The 19,444-nt window shown below is 40.6% G+C and overlaps 1 protein-coding gene across 6 annotated transcripts; it reads right to left on the reverse strand.

Annotated features, from left to right (window-relative positions):
* Positions 1-1,668: 1,668 nt before the first annotated feature.
* Positions 1,669-19,062, reverse strand: LOC120028033 (WD repeat-containing protein 48-like). 6 transcript variants are annotated; one of them, XM_038973169.1, is made up of 19 exons: positions 18,993-19,062; positions 12,498-12,638; positions 11,980-12,055; positions 9,890-9,972; positions 9,455-9,584; positions 8,289-8,377; positions 7,656-7,757; positions 7,193-7,417; positions 6,590-6,664; positions 6,276-6,378; positions 5,571-5,668; positions 5,328-5,435; positions 5,122-5,218; positions 4,908-5,000; positions 4,472-4,577; positions 4,165-4,252; positions 3,722-3,798; positions 3,354-3,549; positions 1,669-3,097 (listed from the first exon to the last, which is right to left on the reverse strand). In XM_038973169.1, the coding sequence occupies exons 1-19, from the start codon at positions 19,038-19,040 to the stop codon at positions 3,002-3,004; spliced, it is 2,031 nt and encodes a 676-aa protein (XP_038829097.1). In that variant the 5' UTR covers positions 19,041-19,062; the 3' UTR covers positions 1,669-3,001. The 6 variants fall into 6 exon arrangements, with proteins under 6 accessions (XP_038829097.1, XP_038829092.1, XP_038829096.1 ...); XM_038973164.1 differs by having other exon boundaries at positions 7,193-7,435; positions 7,656-7,778; XM_038973168.1 differs by having other exon boundaries at positions 11,980-12,058.
* Positions 19,063-19,444: the final 382 nt, after the last annotated feature.

Here is a 19,444-nt window from a genome sequence, read left to right on the forward strand (position 1 = left end):
GCGGTATCCAGATGTTCATATTGTCATACCGGGATTTACGGTATTCCCAGCAAAGCACACAAGGGGCGCTAAAAATGCAAGAAAAGTCCATTGGGCCTCTATTACCAGAATGCTAACAAAATTATCACTAACTAAAAGCGAAATCACAGATGCTGTTAGCTAAAGGCTAACGAGCGATAACGAACATGAACTAATTGCAAAGACAAGCACATCCACCTCATAAAGTTATACAAGCATAGCTAGTAGCTACCAAATGTCATTTTCCGCGAGTGTTGACATTTATAAGCGACAGTGAACGAGAGAAATTGTGCAAATGAACAAAGTTGTCATGCATGCTTTTCTGAAGAAAGAGCAGCATGTGTACACGGACCAGATGGGAAAAGAACGGAGACAAAAAATCTAAACGCTAGTAGGAAGCACAATAAAAACAAAAGACAGCTGTACAGATACCTCATCCAGAGCTCTTTGACTTCTGGAAGAAAGCAATTATGAGATATCTGATGGCAAACATTTATTAGTGAATTGCATACAAGTGTAACTTCATCAACTCGTGCGCCACACAACAGACTCACTGATAGAACGCTATGGCCTCACCAGCATGCGTTCTCTTATTGTGCTATTTACAAACAAACACGTGACTGGCTCAACTGTTCTGGGGAACTACGGTAAACGTAATAATTTAAAATCATTTGACAGATGAAATGAACGCAATCTTCTAAGGTTTTGCACAAGTTGATAACAGGTAATAACTAAAAATGTCTCAAAATATTCACATTTATAGAAAAACTTCAAAATGAATAGTTTTTTATTTTTTTTATTTTTTATTTATAGTATAGAAAAACCTTCCTGTGGCTTTTTCCAAATACCCCTGGTATACAGTATACCGCCCAAGCCTATTAAGTTGTCTGTAATAGAATAAACATGGCAAAAACAAATGTAGATGTTAAAAAATGCATTTCTATAGCTTCCAAAATATTTTCTACATTGATGGGGGAGTGCCAAGATGGAGCCACGTTGGCTTCAAAACAGCTCCCGATTTGTCATCTAGTGTATATATAAATAATTGGTGGTCAGATCTAACCATGCAGGGTTCCCCAATTGGCGGCCGTGGCCCCAATTTCAAATATTATATCTGTTTGGACTTCTTGCTGTCAATTTGCAGTCTACAAATTATTTGTAATTATGTTCAGGTCCCCTGACCATCCGTTCAAGAAATAAATCGTCCCGCGGCTGATTCTAGTTGATCCCTGATGGGCTCCCTGGAAACAATCTGGAGATATAGATCAAGAGAGCTTCAGGGATGACTATACAATTGCAAGAAATGTCTTATATATACACATACTGTATAGTTGAGCATTTGCAGATGTACAGACCCACAGATGACAGAGCTCAGACCATGACAACTGCACTCCTGCTTCCAGCAGCATTTGTATTCCATGACAAATATCATATTCCACATTGCAAGTGGTAGCCTTTTGTGTACTGGAATTCGGCAATGTGATTTCTGATCTTAAGTCTCTGATCAATGCAATTCATCTTCCTCTGAAATTCAAAAGCATGTTATTCTCATTGTCATTTTGGCTAACTTATTAAGCGCTTATGCACCCACAACATATATTAAATTACAATCAGCACTTCGATAAGCGATTGTGGATACAGAGGCATATACTTCTTTAGTAGCTTTTTTTAATGTAGAGATTATTCAACAACCAAAGTTTCTTTAGGATTAAAACCAAATAAATTCTTTATTATAATACATTTGCTATAACACTGTGAAATTCACATTGTTGGAGTCTGAGAGCAGTCTTCATTTCGTTGGCATAAAAAAAAAAACGTTTTGGGAATCCCTCCACTTTCCTCACGAATATCCCCCCATAAACTTAGTCAGTGTATAATGGATATAGGCCGATTTAGCAGCAGACTGTCATGGGTAATGCCAATGACAACAATTTAGCTTTGCTCTCAAATACAGTACAGTAGCCTATAAACATCCTGATTCAGTGGGTCCTTTAAATCGTACATACCTGTTGCTTCTTGACATTTGTGATTTTAATGATTTATTTATTTATTTTTACATGAGAAAGCACCCTTTTGAAAATAATATAGGTTTTGCTAAAAAAAAAGGAAATATAATGTTCCTGATGATCAGAAGTACAACTTGTGCCAAGTTGCCTATAAAATATGACAGTCTATTTAGAAAAAGAAAGATAGGTTCAGTAATTTAATAACAGTGTTCGCTAAAGAGATAGTATGGGGAATGTGTACTTGTATGTGTCCATTTGGTGAGAGAAGCTTCGCACAGCAGCTTTCAATATATCAGTCAGTTGCCAAACTGAGGTAACGGAGGAATATCACACAAGCCATACAATAAACATCGTCATGTCTTTGATTGGTTTGAATGGTCGCCTGACTATCCAGAAAATGTTCCTCAATAAACCCTTTCCTAACCATGGACGAGGATGAAGGGTGGTGATAGGTGGTCGGAAACAAGCATGTTCTAGGAATGTATGGGGTGGAGACCCCAACAAAAACTAAAACATACTCATGTCACAAAGTGAACCCCCAAGCATAGTGACTTTCTCAAGCTGGTTGTCACACCTTCTCTCTCGGAAGATGGGCATGTCAATAAAAATCTTACTTACAAAAAAGGAAAAAATAAATAAAAGGAGGCAAGGAAACGTCATAAAATAAAACCTAAATGACAAAGAACCTTAAAATGCCCTGGAAATGTCTTCAGTCCATTCACTGTACACAGTAACAATAGTTACCCTCCTTTCTCCTTGTGTGTTCTGGCTGATTGGAGAACAGTGATTATTGTGTGACACTCTGGCTACGGACCAAACAAATGCTTTCTGAGAGGTTATAGGCTCTAACAAGGAGTCGTTGAGCACAGGTTTGTGTTACTAACACATGGATCTGGTTGGATGAGTTTGAACAGTCCATGTTTGGTGCCAGAGGAAGGTGGTGGTGGTCAGGATAGCACAAGATGACACCGGTGACCTCACGTGGACTTCTGCCGATAGTGAAGGGTTAGGTCTCCGCCGCTCTTCCAGATAAAATGCTTGACCGTCCGCAGGTCCATGTTGGGATCCAATACCTAGACAACGAAAAGTGGGAACATATATGAATACATTTTAGTCATTTAGCAGACGCTCTTATCCAGAGTGGAGTTACAGTTAGTGTATTCATCTGAAAATAGCTAGGTGGGATAACTTCATATCACAGGCATAGCATAGTAAGTACACTTTCCCTCAACGAAGTAGCTATCAGCAAAGTCAGAGCTAGAAAAGGGAGGGATTGTTTAAGATACTGTACAAAAACCCTACCTCTTCAAAGAGTAAGCTATACAGTACCTGATCCTGACAGAGCAGCTCAATCTTCTCCTCGGCCAGCACGGCCACGTCCTCCTCCTCCTTCTGCTGCTCGCTGGGCTTGTCGTTGTTCCCCGAGGCCCCCGTCTGAGACTCGTTGTCCAGGTTGATGATCTTCTCGTATACGTGCTCCATCACCTTCCTCACCTGGAGCATGTCGCTGGCCGACAGACGGTCCCTACGGAAGAACCACAACGTTGGAACATAACTGCAAGCTTAGAACATTGATAGGTGAGAAATAGTTCAAGTGAAATGATACCATTAGGAAAATGTGTTTTGCAGGGAAGGATGAACAAAGAACAGTAATAGGAACAGAAAAACAGATTGTCGGTTTAAAATGTTGTACTTACTTCTTTAAGGTTTTTGCACCAGAGGAAGAATGAGGCTGGAGGTAGAATGGGATTTTGTTGAATTTGGGCATATTTTTCTAAATCACAGGGAAGAATCATACATGAGAACCATATTGTATCAACACTACACAATTAGCTATAATACTGTAATGTTAGAAGATATATATACAGTACCAGTCACAGAGGTGTGTGCAAAGCTGTCATCAAGGCAATGGGTGGCTACTTTGAAGAATTTCAAATATATTTTGATTTGTTTAACACTTTTTTGGTTACTACATAATTCCGTATGTGTTATTTCATAGTTTTGAGGTCTTCACTATAATTGTACAATGTAGAAAATAGTAAAAATAAAGAAAAACCCTTGAATGAGTAGGTGTGTCCAAACTTTTGACTGGGACTGTACATGTATTATATTTATCATTAATAATAAGTCGAGAGCTCACATCCACGGTGATGTCGATGACCCACTGTGGCACGGTCTCGTTGAGCAACATGGACTCAGTTTCACCACCTGAGTCTCGACACAACAACCTGGAGAAAGAGAGGGCCGGGTGGGTGGGGTTTGCACTTCTGGGACTATTCCATTACACCGGAAAAAGCTTGATTGAGCGCCGCTTAGGTACAGTATTTCAACGAAAACCAGTACTATTTCCAACCATGTCTGACTATGACAGGGCGGTTTAGCACAGACTTCAGCAGCATGGATGGAAAATGTTCATATTTCATGTACTCTAATGCTGTGTATTTTACCTGAACAAGGTCCTTCCCCCTGCCTCTCCAAAGATGACTGGCGTGTGAGGGGGAACATGGAAGTAGCCGTTACCTTTCTGTATCCTGCTCTCATGCTCCCCGTTCACTGAAGACACACACACACACACACACACACACACACACACACACACACACACACACACACACACACACACACACACACACACACACACACACACACACACACACACACACACACACACACCATCAGAACATACACTATCACTGAGATTTAATTAAACTCAATAATGTCAGAAGAATATCAAAGGCTGCCTGTATTATACTTTATATTATTATTATATACATATTATTACAGTAGTATGTGTAAGTGTGTTTTTCAAGTGTTAATGTCAGGTGCACAAGTACAGTGAAATGCCTTTTTTGCAAGTGCGTGTGTGTGTGTGTAACAGCGCACCATGGTTCATCTCGGTTTCTTCATCCATAGGGTTGACGTGTGTCCGGGGCCAATACTCCAGTAAGGCCTGCAGCAGCAGTCCACCCAGGTTCACTAGAAGAGAAGACCACTCTATACGGACGGTACTGCACATATGGGACCATATTCACTTTGTGTGGGTAAAAAGTCCACTTGATCTTGCAAGGCAGTACATTTTATTTTAAAAAGCGCTCACATTTGGGATCAGCCCCATCAGGACTGGAGAAGCCTGCATCCTTGGCCGACACCCACGCAGCAAAGCAGTCACTCTCATCCAGCGTGATGGTCAACATCTACTCAACGGAATTTGTGCATTAAAATGAAGGCAAATCACTGTCCTACCTATTGCTATTACTGTCCAAAGCTTTACAATGTAAAAAAAAGAAGGCAGGATCATCTTACCCCAGTCTTAAGATCCACAGAGAACCAGTTTGGCACATACACCATTTTAAACCTCTTTTTAATCTCTTCGTCAAACTCCATCTTTCCCAGGTCTTCCCCTTTACACGCCTGAATGAGGACAAGAGGTATTCAATCAAACGATATGGCAAACGATGGAGAGATGGCAGAGAGATGAAAGATGGCAGAGAGACGAAAGATGGCAGAAAACCCAAATGTAAAACACAGAAGGCAATGGGCACGCACCTTTAAAATATCCCAGTATGCAACGTTGTTGTTGGTATCTTTGGTTAGTATATGTCTCTTGTCGTTCAGAATGTGGCATTGAATAATGCTGGCTCCGCCTAGTGGACAGAAATACACACGACACCCATTTATGCCTAGAACGTACAGTGTACAAAACATTAAGAACACCTTCCTAATATTGAATTGCACCCCCCCCGTTTGCCCTCAGAATAGCCTCAATTCGCCGGGGCATGGACTCTACAAGGTGTCACATGCATTCCACAGGGATGCTGGCCCATGTTGACCCCAATGCTTCCCACAGTTGTGTCAAGTTGGATGATGTCCTTTGGGTTGTGGACCATTGTTGATACACACGGGAAACGGTTGAGCGTGAAAAACCCAGCAGCATTGCAGTTCTTGCTACAAAAATGAAATCTTTTGTCTTGCCCATTCACCCTCTGAATGGCAGACATAGACAATCCATGTCTCAATTGCTTCAAGGCTTAAAAGTCCTTCTTTAACCTGTCTCCTCCCCTACACTGACTGAAGTGGATTAAACAAGTCAATAAGGGATCACAGCTTTCACCTGGATTCACCGGGTCAGTCTGTCATGGAAAGAGCATGTGTTCATAATGTTTTGTATACTCAGTGTACAATATCTATCATATTCTAAATACCAGAATTTGCAATACAAAGACTGGGAGACTTACGAAGTTAAATGTTTACCTTTAACAACCTGCTCGGGCTGTGTGCAGAGAGGCGTCAGGGGAGTAGTGCAGTCGTTGTCGTAATCTCCAGATGCTCGGAAATTGTGAATGCCCTTCAGAGACTGCAATGAATCATGACAGGAAACATAAATCAGGGAGTGAACATTGCATTAAAAGTATACAGACACAAGGTTCTCTTAGAAGAGACACATAGGCTATACGGAATTATTTGTTTCTACTGTGTTATATCCAGTATAATTCTACTTCCATGTAATATTAACACATCAATTACTCATATAAAACCTGTTGTTCCACTCCAGCTATGATACTTACCCATTTGTTGACGGTGGACTTGGTGGTGGAGACCCAGAGGGCCGTGGGGGGGTCAGCTGAGCGGTCCAGCTCCATCTGAACCAGGGAGACACAGAGCAGCCTTCACATAAAGGTCCAATGCAGCCGGTTTTAGCTCAATTTCAAATCATTTCTTGGTAACAATTTAGTACCTTACTATGTTTGTTTTAAATTAAAACTGTAAAAAATAAATAAAAATAGCTTCTTAGCAAAGAGCAATTTCTCAAGCAAGAATTTTGGTGATGTCACCAGGCAGGCCAAATCTCCATCCCACCAAAACAGGCAGAAATTTCAGGTGGTATTTTCAAACATCTCTTACACTAAAAGGTCATTATCATCACTTTCACAATTGCACAGTATTATTCCAACCTCATAGTGTGTAAATATATATAAAACACAGGAAAATACACATTTTTGACTGCACTGGGCCTTTAAGGCTGAGATAAGAAAAAACATTATCATTATGACTGGACTGTATATGGCTCAAAATACTTCAGTCCAATAAACATCCAGGCCTAATATCTACAACTGCATTTCCCAGCATGTCCTCTGCTCAGAGTATCCCAGTAACCACACCCCTCTCACCTTGAGGACGGGGGCCTTCTCCTCACAGACGAGCATACGGAGCTCTGGGTTCCTCAGGTCGGTGCAGTAGATCTTGCGGTCGCGGCCACCAGAGTAGACATGTGTGAAGGCCTCGTTGACCTGTAGGGCCCATACGCCCTCATCGTGCACACGGTAGGTGGCGATGCACCGCTGCTGCCCCAGCGACCACAACCGGATGGTCCCGTCTGAGCTGCCCGAGAGACACTGGGCGGGAAAAGAGAGCTGTAACATTAAGAAGGCGAAATCCCAGTTGAAAATTTCAGGTTGGAGGCTTCCCTCACAGTTTATTCCCTGCTGATTCCATAAATCCTCCAAATTGTCTTTTTTTTTCAAATGTAGTCCTTTGTTCCTATATGAAAAATAAGGCTTCCACAAAAGAGTACCAGTGGCTGACATTTTTAAAGGTGAGCGACAAGATTAGATTTTTAAGGGCCATCCTTACCTGAGTGCCATCCCTGTTTAGCAGTAATGATTTGACGTTGTCTGTGTGGCCTTTCAACTTCATCAGTTTGGCACAGGTTCGAGGATCCCAAACTCTCAGTACCTTTAAAAGGACACATTCACTCTTTATGAGGTATATGGGAAAAAAACATAGTTAATTTCGAATTGCCAAACCAAAAAATTTAAAAACATATGTTAAGGTTTTTGTTGGTGGCACTCTTACACGCAGAGGTTTACATTTTTGTTGGTGGCACACTCGTTCATGGTGTGTGCCACCAACAAAAACTGGCAGTAATTTAGTTAATAGACCAATGAGAAAGGCCTCTCGGCCAATAACAGCTAGTTTTCCCCTCCCCACTCAGACCACTCCCAGAAATTGCTCTTTGCTAAGAACCCATTTTTGTTTAATTTTTGACTATTTTAATTGAACAATCACAGTAAGGTACTTAATTGTTACCCATAAATTATTTGATATTGAGATTAAAGGTTCAAAGCAGCCATTTTAACACATCTCACTTTAGAAAATGTCAGTAAAATAAATCAGCTTCAGTTAGCTGGAAGTATTATATCAAATGTCATCACACCACTGGAAACATTAAGAATATATCAATACAAATGTGATTTAAGAACCCACCTTTTCGGTGGACCCTGACACAATGACGGTGCCCATCTGATTCATAGCCAGACTGTAGATGGAGTCTTTGTTCCCACTCAGTGAGGAGGCTGGGAGAAGATAATAACAGCATAGTTACAACAGTCAGGTCTGACTCAGACTTCTGGTTAGTCAGTGGCACTTAAAGACCGGTAAAGATACCCATCATTCAAATTGATGTGTACTTGAGGACATTAGCTGTGTTCGAATACCCATACTAACATACTGTATACTACATACTTAATGCGTATATACTAGCTAGACATCTTACAACTTCATTAACAATGTCCATTGAGAACGCACAACGACTATACCACTTAGCTAAGAATGACGTAAATAATCAAGTCAATAAACGTTGGGTAGTTAGATAGTATATAGTTAATATACTGGCAAGTTTGATGTATTAGTAGCCAACTACCTTTAGGTAGCTAGCTAACATAACGGTACATACAAGCAACTGCTGTAATTATATGCTGTTTGTAAGGCTAGTGTGGCTAACAAATTGTCAGCCAACTTAAGGTGTAACGTAAGTTATTTGAAAAGGCAGTACTTTATTACATTGCTCAACATTTGTCATAAGTAGTTAAAGCAATTCATTTGTATCCGCTCTCGTCGGACTTCGGCTGCATCTTCAAATCTGAAAATGTTGAAGACCCGCCCATTTCTGAAGAACTGCATTATGCACAGAAAGTGTGTCTACTGCTTGTATACTTCGTATTTTGGTGAATTTAGTACGACATCTGGAAACTTTTGGCATACTAACTATATCCATATTATGACCAATAAGCCTACTACATACTCAATTTACGTCACAAATAGTAGGTTAGTGAGGTTAGTATGAGCATTCGAACACAGATATCGTCTTCAACGAGCGATTCCTCCAGATATACAGTACATCTATCTATATCTGTACAGTATATTCCAAGTAGTCCAGTGAACATTTAAAATACTCAGTCCAGAGTGTGCCTATGACATGGTAGCTGAGATATGTTCATTAAGGCATGCAATAGAAAACATTTGAAAACATTTTGTAAGAGGAAAATAAAATTAGCATTTCTTATTGGAGCCCAGGTAATCCCTCCCCCGGTTAGTCCTTTTTTTCAGTTTGGTGCTGAATGAACATGATCCAGATGAGAGAGCATACTCACTGGTGACGGTGTTATTGGAGGCAGTCAGTGCTGTTAGTGTGTTGACGTCCCATAGGAAGATCTGTCTGTCCAGCCCAGCTGAGGCCACCAACTCCTTGTCCTTGGCATAGGCTAAGGCTTTGACATAGTCCTGTACAGACAAAACCATAGCGTTTTGATTCCAAGTCTCAGTGCTTTTAAAATTAGATTTTGGTTCCAATTAGGCTAAAGCACATATCTTGAAATGTGCATGCTAAATCTAATGCAGCTGTAGAGAAATAAAGTTGCATCGTAACGTTCGCTTTAAATATGCATTGATCTCAAACGAAGATGTGTGAACACTGAAGTTATGGGTACTTATCTCAAGATAGCATTCAGGCCTTTGTGATGACACTTGAAATGGGATAAGAGGTGTGGTATTTTGGAGCTATCAGTATACAGTATGGTATTGCTTACCTTGTGTGTTCGCAATGTGGACATGCAGAATCCCTTATGCGCATTCCAGACTTTCACTGTGGTGTCTGAGGAAGCAGATATCACTGGAATACAGAGTGAGATTATTCAGACACAGGAACAATAGGAAAAGGTAATATGGCTTTAAAAAGCGACAAGATGACAATTTATTTATAAAAATGGCTTGCAGGCTTAACTGTACCAGACTGCAAAAACATTCAAAATATATACAGGGCCTTCAGAAAGTATTCACACCACCTGACTTTCACATTTTGTTGTGTTACAACCTGAATTTGAAATGGATTAAATTTAGATTTTGTGTCACTGATCTACACACAATACCCCATAATCTCAAAGTGGAATTATGTTCTCAGAAATTAAATAAAAATACAAGTTGGAATGTCTTGAGTCAATAAGTATTCAACCTCTATTTTGGCAAGCCTAAATAACTTTAGGATTTTTGAATGGCTACCCCATCGCTGTACCCCACACATAATTATGTGGGACCCTCAGTCAAGCAGTGAATTTCAAACACAGATTCAACTACACACACCAGTGAGGTTTTCCAATGCCTCGCAAAGGGCACCTATTGGTAGATGAAAAAAAAAAAAAAGAGCAGACATTGAATATCCCTTTGATCGTGGTGAAGTTATAAATGACACTTTGGATGGTGCAAGGCCAACCACTGGGGAGCCAGGCCGAGCCAATCAGAATGAGTTTATCCTCACAAAGTGGGCTTTATTTCAGACAGAAATACTCCTCAGTTAAATCAGCTGCCCGGGTGGCTGGTCTCAGACAATCCCACAGGTGAAGAAGTTAGATGTGGAGGTCCTGGGCTGGCGTGGTTACACATGGTCTGCGTTTGTGAGGCTGGTTGGATGTACTGCCAAATTCTCTAAAACGATGTTGGAGGCGGCTTATGGTAGATAAACATTAAATTCTCTGGCAACAGCTCTGGTGGACATTTCTGCAGTCAGCATGCCAATTGCAAGCTCCCTCAAAACTTGAGACACCTGTGGCATTGTGTTGTGTGACAAAACATTTTAGAGTTGCCTTTTATTGCCCCCAGCACAAGGTGCACCACCTGTGCAATGATTATGACGTTTAATCAGCTTCTTGATATGCCACACCTGGATGGATTTTCTTGACAGGGATGTTAACAAATTTGTGCACAACATTTTTAGAGAAATAAGCTTTTTGTGCTGATGGAAAATTTGGGGGATCTTTTATTTTACTTCGTGAAACATGGGACCAACACATGTTGCGTTTATATTTTGTTCATGTTATGGGTATACTTGTCATCGGCAAGGACTAGGGAGTTTCTTAGGATAAGGACTTTGCATAGGCAAAGTCCTAGAGGAAAACCTGGTTCAGTCTGCTTTCCAACAGACACTGGGAGACAAATCCACCGTTTAGCAGGACAATAACCTAAAACTCAAGGCTAAATATACACTAGAGCTGCTTACCAAGACAACATTGAATGTTCCTGAGTGGCCTAGTTACAGTTTACGTAAAATTGGCTTGAACATCTATGGCAAAACTTGAAAATGGCTGACTAGCAATGATCCACAACCAACTTGAGAGCTTGAAGAGTTAAAAAAAATAAAATAAATTGGCAAATATTCTACAATACAGGTTTGCAATGCTCTTAAGAGACTTACCCAGAAAGACTCACAGCTGTAATCGCTACCAAAGGTGATTCTAACATGTATTGACTCAGGAGTTTGAATACTTTTAATCAAAAATATATTATAGATTTTTTTCTTCTACTTTGACAGAGTATTTTGTGTAGATCGTTAACAAAAAATTACAATTAGATCCATTTAAATCCCACTTTGTAACAAAGGAAATGTGGAAAGTCAAGGGGTGTGAATCCATTCTGTAGGCACTGTACAAGCAAATATCCATAAAACGGTTTTGCCAATTTGCATGTGATGGATATGTCCTAAAATGTAGTTGTGTTTCAGTGATCATTCTTTAATAATAAAAAATATAGGCTATCCATTCTGACGGGTAGGGCTCTGTTCGACACTGTTCTCAGAGAATTTCTCAGAGAACTTAAAACTCTGGCTTAACAAGTCACACTGACTCACATGTCTTCCCATTGCAACAGAGGACGATGTCATTGACCCAGTCCGTGTGGTGTTCCATCGATGCAATGTACGGGTCCTGCTGCAATAAATAAGACTTATGCTGCAATATCAGTGGGTTTATGCAAGTATTCTATGACAATCAATTACAATAACAGCACAACAAAAAGCTTGGCGCTTTTCATTCGAACATTGACCATGGATATTGGTCTGTACATCTATACATCTGACATATAAGCTCTTTCTCAATTTTTCTTTACTTGACACCTCACATCTCCCCCATATTGGAGAAGAAAGTCAGAGGGGCAGGACCTTGGAGTCTCTCCTCCAATACAGCTGGGGGAAAAAAGTGATAGGATGCAAGCAATCAACACATTTTGACTTTATGGCTGTGGAATCTGACTTTGTGGCTGTGTTATTTAGCGGAAACTATCACAGTGTGACCTAGAGTGAAAGGGTTCAAAGGGTCAAGATAGGATGGCATCCTGCCAGATTAAGTGTGTAGGTGACAGACAGGTTACCTTGTGCTGGTTGACGCTCCATATCCTAATGATGGAGTCTCGGCCAGCTGTGAAGAGGCGGTTCAAGGCCGGGTCGAGCTGCAGGGCGTTCACCCCATTGCGGTTATACTTCTCCACCTCATCCCTAATCACATAGGATACCTGCACAGAGAATTGGATATGAGTGCAATTTGAACCACATAACAAAATGAAGATGGATTGGGATTGTTTCTGGTGAATCCTTGACATTGATTTTACTGAGTTACATTTCATATAAGGAAATGAGTCGATTTAAATAAATTCATTAGGCCCTAATCTATGGATTTCACATGACTGGGAAAACATGCATCGGTTGGTCACGGATACCTTAAAAAAGGTAGGGACGTGGATCAGAAAACCAGTCAGTATCTGGCGTGACCTCCATTAGCCTCATTGATCGGTTTGGGCCGCGACACATCTCCTTCGCATAGAGTTGATCAGGCTGTTGATTGTGGCCTGTGGAATGTTGTTCCACTCCTCTTCAATGGCTGTGAGAAGTCTACGGATATCGGCGGGAATTGGAACACGCTGTCGTACACGTTGATCCAGACCATCCAAAATATGCTCAATGGGTGGCATGTCTGGCGATACATTAGAGGTCGACTGATTAATCGTTATGGCCGATTAATTAGGGACGATTTCAAGTTTTAATAACAATCGGTAATTGCCATTTTTGGACGCCGACTATGGCAGATTACATTGCATTCCACGAGGAAACTGCATGACAGGCTGACCACCTGTTACGCGATTGCAGCAAGGAGCCAATGTAAGTTGCTAGCTAGCATTAAACTTCTTATAAAAAAAAACTATCTTCACATAATCACTAGTTAACTACACATAGTTGATGATATTACTAGGTTAACTAGCTTGTCCTGCGTTGCATATAATCAATGCGGTGCCTGTCAATTTATCATCGAATCACAGCTTACTTCGCCAAACGGGTGATGATTTAACAAATGCACAATCGTTGCACCAATGTACCTAACCATAAACATCAATGCCTTTCTTAAAATCAATACACAAAAGTATATATTTTTTTAAACCTGCATATTTAGTTAAAAGAAATTCATGTTTGAAGGCAATATTAACTAGGGAAATTGTGTCACTTCTCTTGCGTTCATTGCACATAGAGTCAGGGTATATGCAACAGTTTGGGCCGCCTGGCTCGTTGCGAACTAATTTGCCATAATTTTACATAATTATGACATAACTTTGAAGGTTGTGCAATGTAACAGCAATATTTAGACTTAGGGTTGCCACCCGTTCGATAAAATACGGAACGGTACCGTATTTCACTGAAATAATAAACTTTTTGTTTTTGAAATTATAGTTTACGGATTTGACCATATTAATGACCAAAGGCTCGTATTTCTGTGTGTTTACTATATTACAATTACGTCTATGATTTGATATAGCAGTCTGACTGAGCGGTGGTAGGCAGCAGCAGGCTCGTAAGCATTCATTCAAACTTTCCTGCGTTTGCCAGCAGCTCTTAGCAATGCTTGAAGCACAGCTCTGTTTATGACTTCAAGCCTATCAACTCCTGAGATTAGGCTGGCAATACTAAAGTGCCTATTAGAACATCCAATAGTCAAAGGTATATGAAATACAAATGGTATAGAGAAATAGTCGACGCATCATAATTCCTATAACTACAACTTCTTAACTGGGAATATTGAACAACCAGCTTTCATATATTCTGAGCAAGGAACTTAAACATTAGCTTTTTTACATGGCACATATTGCACTTTTACTTTCTTCTCCAACACTGTGTTTTTGCATTATTTAAACCAAATTGAGCATGTTTCATTATTTATTTGAGACTAAAGAGATTTTATTTATGTATTATATAAAGTTAAAATAAGTGTTCATTCAGTATTGTTGTAATTGTCATTATTACAAATATATATATTTTTTTAATTGTCCGATTAATCAGTATCGGTATTGAAAACTCATAAATCGGTCGACCTCTAGTATACATCCTTGTGACATGGGGCCGTGCATTATCATGCTGAAACATGAGGTGATGGTGGTGGATGAATGGCACGACAATGGGCCTCAGGATCTCGTCACGGTATCACTGTACATTCAAATTGCCATCGATAAAATGCAATTGTGTTTGTAGCTTATGCCTGCCCATACCATAACCCCACCATGGGGCACTCTCTGCACTCTGTTCACATCAGCAAACCGCTCGCTCACACGATGCTATACACGCTGTTTGCAATCTGCCCGGTACAGTTGAAACCTGGATTAATCCGTGAAGAGCACACTTCTCCAGCATGACAGTGGCCATCGAAGGTTACGACACTGAACTGCAGTCAGGTCAAGAACCTGGTGAGGACGACGAGCACCCAGATAAGCTTCCCCGAGACCGTTTTAGAAATTCTTCAATTGTGCATACCCAGTTTCATCAGCTGTCAGGGTGGCTTGTCTCAGACGATCGAGCAGGTGAAGAAGCCGGATGTGGACCACCCCCATATCCACATCGAAGGGACAGCAGTGGAGAAGGTGGAAAGCTTAAAGTTCCTCGGCGTACACATCACAGACAAACTGAAATGGTCCACCCACACAGACAGTGTTGTGAAGAAGGCGCAACAGCGCCTCTTCAACCTCAGGAGGCTGAAGAAATTTAGCCCGTCACCCAAAACCATGACAAATTTTACAGATCAAAGCCTGGTACGGCAACTGCACCGCCCTCAACCGCAAGGCTATCCAGAGGGTGGTGCGGTCTGCACAACGCATCACCGGGGGCAAACTACCTGCCCTCCATGACACCTACAGCACCTGATGTCACAGGAAGGCCAAAAAGATCATTAAGGAAACCAACCACCCGAGCCACTGCATGTTCACACTGCTACCATCCAGAAGGCGAGGTCAGTACAGAAGCATCAAAGCTGGGACCGAGATAGAAGCTGTTTTTCTATCTCAAGGCCATCAGACTGTTAAATAGCCATCACTAACTCAGAGGCTGCTGTCTACATTGAGACCCAATCACTGGACACTTTAATAAATGGATCACTAGTCACTATAAATAATGTCACTTGAGTAATGTAAGATACGTAAACATTACTAATATCACATGTACAGTTGAAGTCGGAAGTTTACATACACCTTAGCCAAATACATTTAAACTGAGTTATTCACAATTCCTGACATTTAATCCTCGTAAAAATTCCCCGTCTTAAGTCAGTTAGGATCACACCTTTATTTTAAGAATGTGACATGTTAGAATAATAGATAATAATTTATTTCAGCTTTTATTTCTTTCATCACATTCCCAGTGGATCAAAAGTTCACATACTCAATTAGTATTTGGTAGCATTGCCTATACATTGTTTAACTTGGGTCAAACGTTTTCGTGGAGCCTTCCACAAGCTTCCCACAATAAGTTGGGTGAATTTTGGCCCATTCCTCCTGACAGAGCTGGTGTAACTGAGTCAGGTTTGTAGGCCTCCTTGCACGCAGACACTTTTTCAGTTCTGCCCCCACATTTTCTATAGGATTGAGGTCAGGACTTTGTGATGGCCACTCCAATACCTTGACTTTGCTGTCCTTAAGCCATTTTGCCACAACTTTGGCAGTATGCTTCGGGTCATTGCGACAAAGACCCATTTGCGACAAAGTTTTAACTTCCTGACTGATGTTGCTTCAATGTATCCACATAATTTTCCTTTCTCGTGATAACATCTAATTTATGAAGTGCACCAGTCCCTCCTGCAGCAAAGCACCCCCACAACATGATGCTGCCACCCCCGTGCTTCACGGTTGGGATGGTGTTCTTCGGCTTGCAAGCCTCCTTTTTCCTCCAAACATAATGGTCATTATGGCCAAACAGTTCTATTTTTGTTTCATCAGACCAGAGGACATTTCTCCAAAAAGTACAATCTTTGTCCCCATGTGCAGTTGCAAACCGTAGTCGGTCTTTTTTATGGCGGTTTTGGAGCAGTGGCTTCTTCCTTGCTAAGCGGCCTTTCAGGTTATGTCAATATAGGACTCGTTTCACTGTGGATATAGATACTTTTGTACCCGTTTCCTCCAGCATCTTCACAATGTCCTTTGCTATTGTTCTCGGATTGATTTGCACTTTTCACACCAAAGTACGTTCATCTCTAGGAGACAGAATGCGTTTCCTTCCTGAGTGCTATGACGGCTGCGTAGTCCCATGGTGTTAATACTTGCATACTATTGTTTGTTCAGATGAATGTGGTACCTTCAGGCGTTTGGAAATTGCTCTCAAGGATGAACCAGACTTGTGGAGGTCTACAATAATTTTTTCTGAGGTCTTGGCTGATTTCTTTTGATTTTCCCATGATGTCAAGCAAAGAGGCACTGAGTTTGAAGGTAGGCCTTGAAACACATCCACAGGTACACCTCCAATGGACTCAATTTATGTCAATTAGCCTATCAAAAGCTTCTAACGCCATGACATCATTTTCTGGAATTTTCCAAGCTGTTTAAAGGCACAGTCAACTTAGTGTATGTAAACTTCTGACCCACTGGAATTGTGATACAGTGACTTAAGTGAAATAATCTGTCTGTAAACAATTGTTGGAAAAATTATTTGTGTAATGCACAAAGTAGACGTCCTAACCGACTTGCCAAAACTATAGTTTGTTAACAAGACATTTGTGGAGTGGTGGAAAAACTAGTTTTAATGACTGCAACCTAAGTGTATGTAAACTTCCGACTTCAACTGTATATACTGTATTTTATACCATCTACTGCACCTTGCCTATGCCGCTCACCCATCGCTCATCCACATACTTATATGTACATATTCTCATTCACCCCTTTAGATGTGTGTATTAGGTAGTTGTTGGGGAATTGTTAGATATTACTGCACTGTTGGAACGAGAAGCACAAGCATTTCGCTACACTCGCATTAACATCTGCTAACCATGTGTATGTGACCAATAAAATTTGATTTGAAGGTCCTGGGCTGGCGTGGTTACACATGGTCTGCAGTTGAGGCCAGTTGGACATACTGCAAATTCTCTAAAACAATGTTGGAGGTGGCTTACGGTAGACAAATGAACATTCAATTATCTGGCAACTGCTCTGTTTGACATTCCTGCAATCAGCATGCCAATTGCACACTCCCTCAGAACTTGAGACATCTGTGGCATTGTGTTGTGACAAAACTGCACATTTTAGAGTGGCCTTTTATGGTCTCCAGCACAAGGTGCACCTGAGAAATGATCATGCTGTTTAATCAGCTTCTTGATATGCCACACCTGTCATGTGGATGGATTATCTTGGCAAAGGAGAAATGCTCACTAACACGGAAACTAATCCGTGTTAAAACTGAAACTAATCAAGTGTCATAAATGGCTTGTAAACACTGGTAATGTATTGGACTGGTGAGTTTTTCAGGATAGAAAATGAATAGACACAATCCTAGAGGAAAACCTGGTTCAGTCTGGTTCAGACACTGGGAGTTAAATTCACCTTTCAGCTGGACAATAACCTAAAACAAAGCCAAATATACACTGAAGTTGCTTACCAAGACAACATTGAATGTTCCTGAGTTGCCTAGTTACAGTTTTGACATAAATCGACTTGACAAAGCAACCAACTTGACAGAGCTCGAAGAGTAAAAAAATAAATAAAGGGGAAATATTGTACAATCCAGGTGTGTAAAACTCTTAAAGACTTACCCAGAAAGACTCACAGCTGTAATCACTGCCAAAGGTGATTCTAACATGTATTGACTCAGGGGGTTGAATACTTATGTAATATATATATATATATATATATATATATATTTCATTAATATTTTTTTTAATACCATTTTTCTTACACTGACAATATAATATTTTGTGTAGATCCTTAAAATGAAGACAACTAAATCCATTTATCCCAATTTGTAATAACAAAATAAGTTTAACGTCAATGGGTGTGAATACTTTGAATGTACATACAAACTAACATTATTGAATGGATACAGAGTAAATCATATTGTATCAGAGGACAAGGACACTAACTTGTTGAACATCATTGAACATACTGCATGCCATCATTCGTAAACTGGTTGCATACCACATTGCTAGCTAGCTAAAGGGGATGTGATTTCTAGCTAACCAGCTAGCTCGTGATGTGAGGGTGGGCGCGGGGGAAATCTTCAATGTCTCTAGTTAGCTGAAATAACAACCCCGCACGTTCACGTGCAAATCCCTTGACAACCCATTAAACACGAGACACGGTCTCGGTCAACCGAATTGAGTAATTTGCAGCGGCCAGCAGAATTTATTGAGTAGCAGCAAGCTAAACTAGCTAGCTCTCTGCTAGTAATGCCAGAGCCGAGGGAGGAGTGACCGGCGGCACTTGCCCGCCACACGTTGAGGGTTCGAAGACATCGATGGATGAGCAGGCAAAATATACATTTCCGCGGATAAGTATCGTGTATGAATGCAAATTGAAAAATCTTTATTCTGCACGCAACTGCATGACAAGATAGATACATTAGTGATTTACCTGGACTTTTCTCCGCCCAGCAGCATTCTGCCTGTGATGAGTCGCCATCTTACATGATGACAGCTTGACGTCACTTCCAGAAGGCGGTTGTCCCTAGTTACCACAGCCACAAAGTCATAAACCCCGCCTATTTCTAAAATGTTCACGTTTCAAGATCAAATTTCAGTGTGAAGTGGTATTTTAGTCATACATACAGGATACGCACAATCAGGGTTGGGGAGTAACGGTAACTGTAATCCGTTACGTTACCAGCAAAACTATTGTAATCAGATTACAGATACCTTTGAAAAACTAGATGATTTACTTCGAGGATTATTTTTAAATTCAGAAAGGATGTTTGTGAGAAAAAAAATATTTGACACTTCTCTGTTTTCTCTATGACATTCAAATCAGCATTGAAAAAAGCGCAAATTGTTCCAATTGAGCGTGTCTGACCAAACTTGCACACTTTG

This window comes from Salvelinus namaycush, chromosome 33 (genome assembly GCF_016432855.1).
Source record: "Salvelinus namaycush isolate Seneca chromosome 33, SaNama_1.0, whole genome shotgun sequence".
Taxonomy (NCBI): Eukaryota; Metazoa; Chordata; class Actinopteri; order Salmoniformes; family Salmonidae; genus Salvelinus; species Salvelinus namaycush.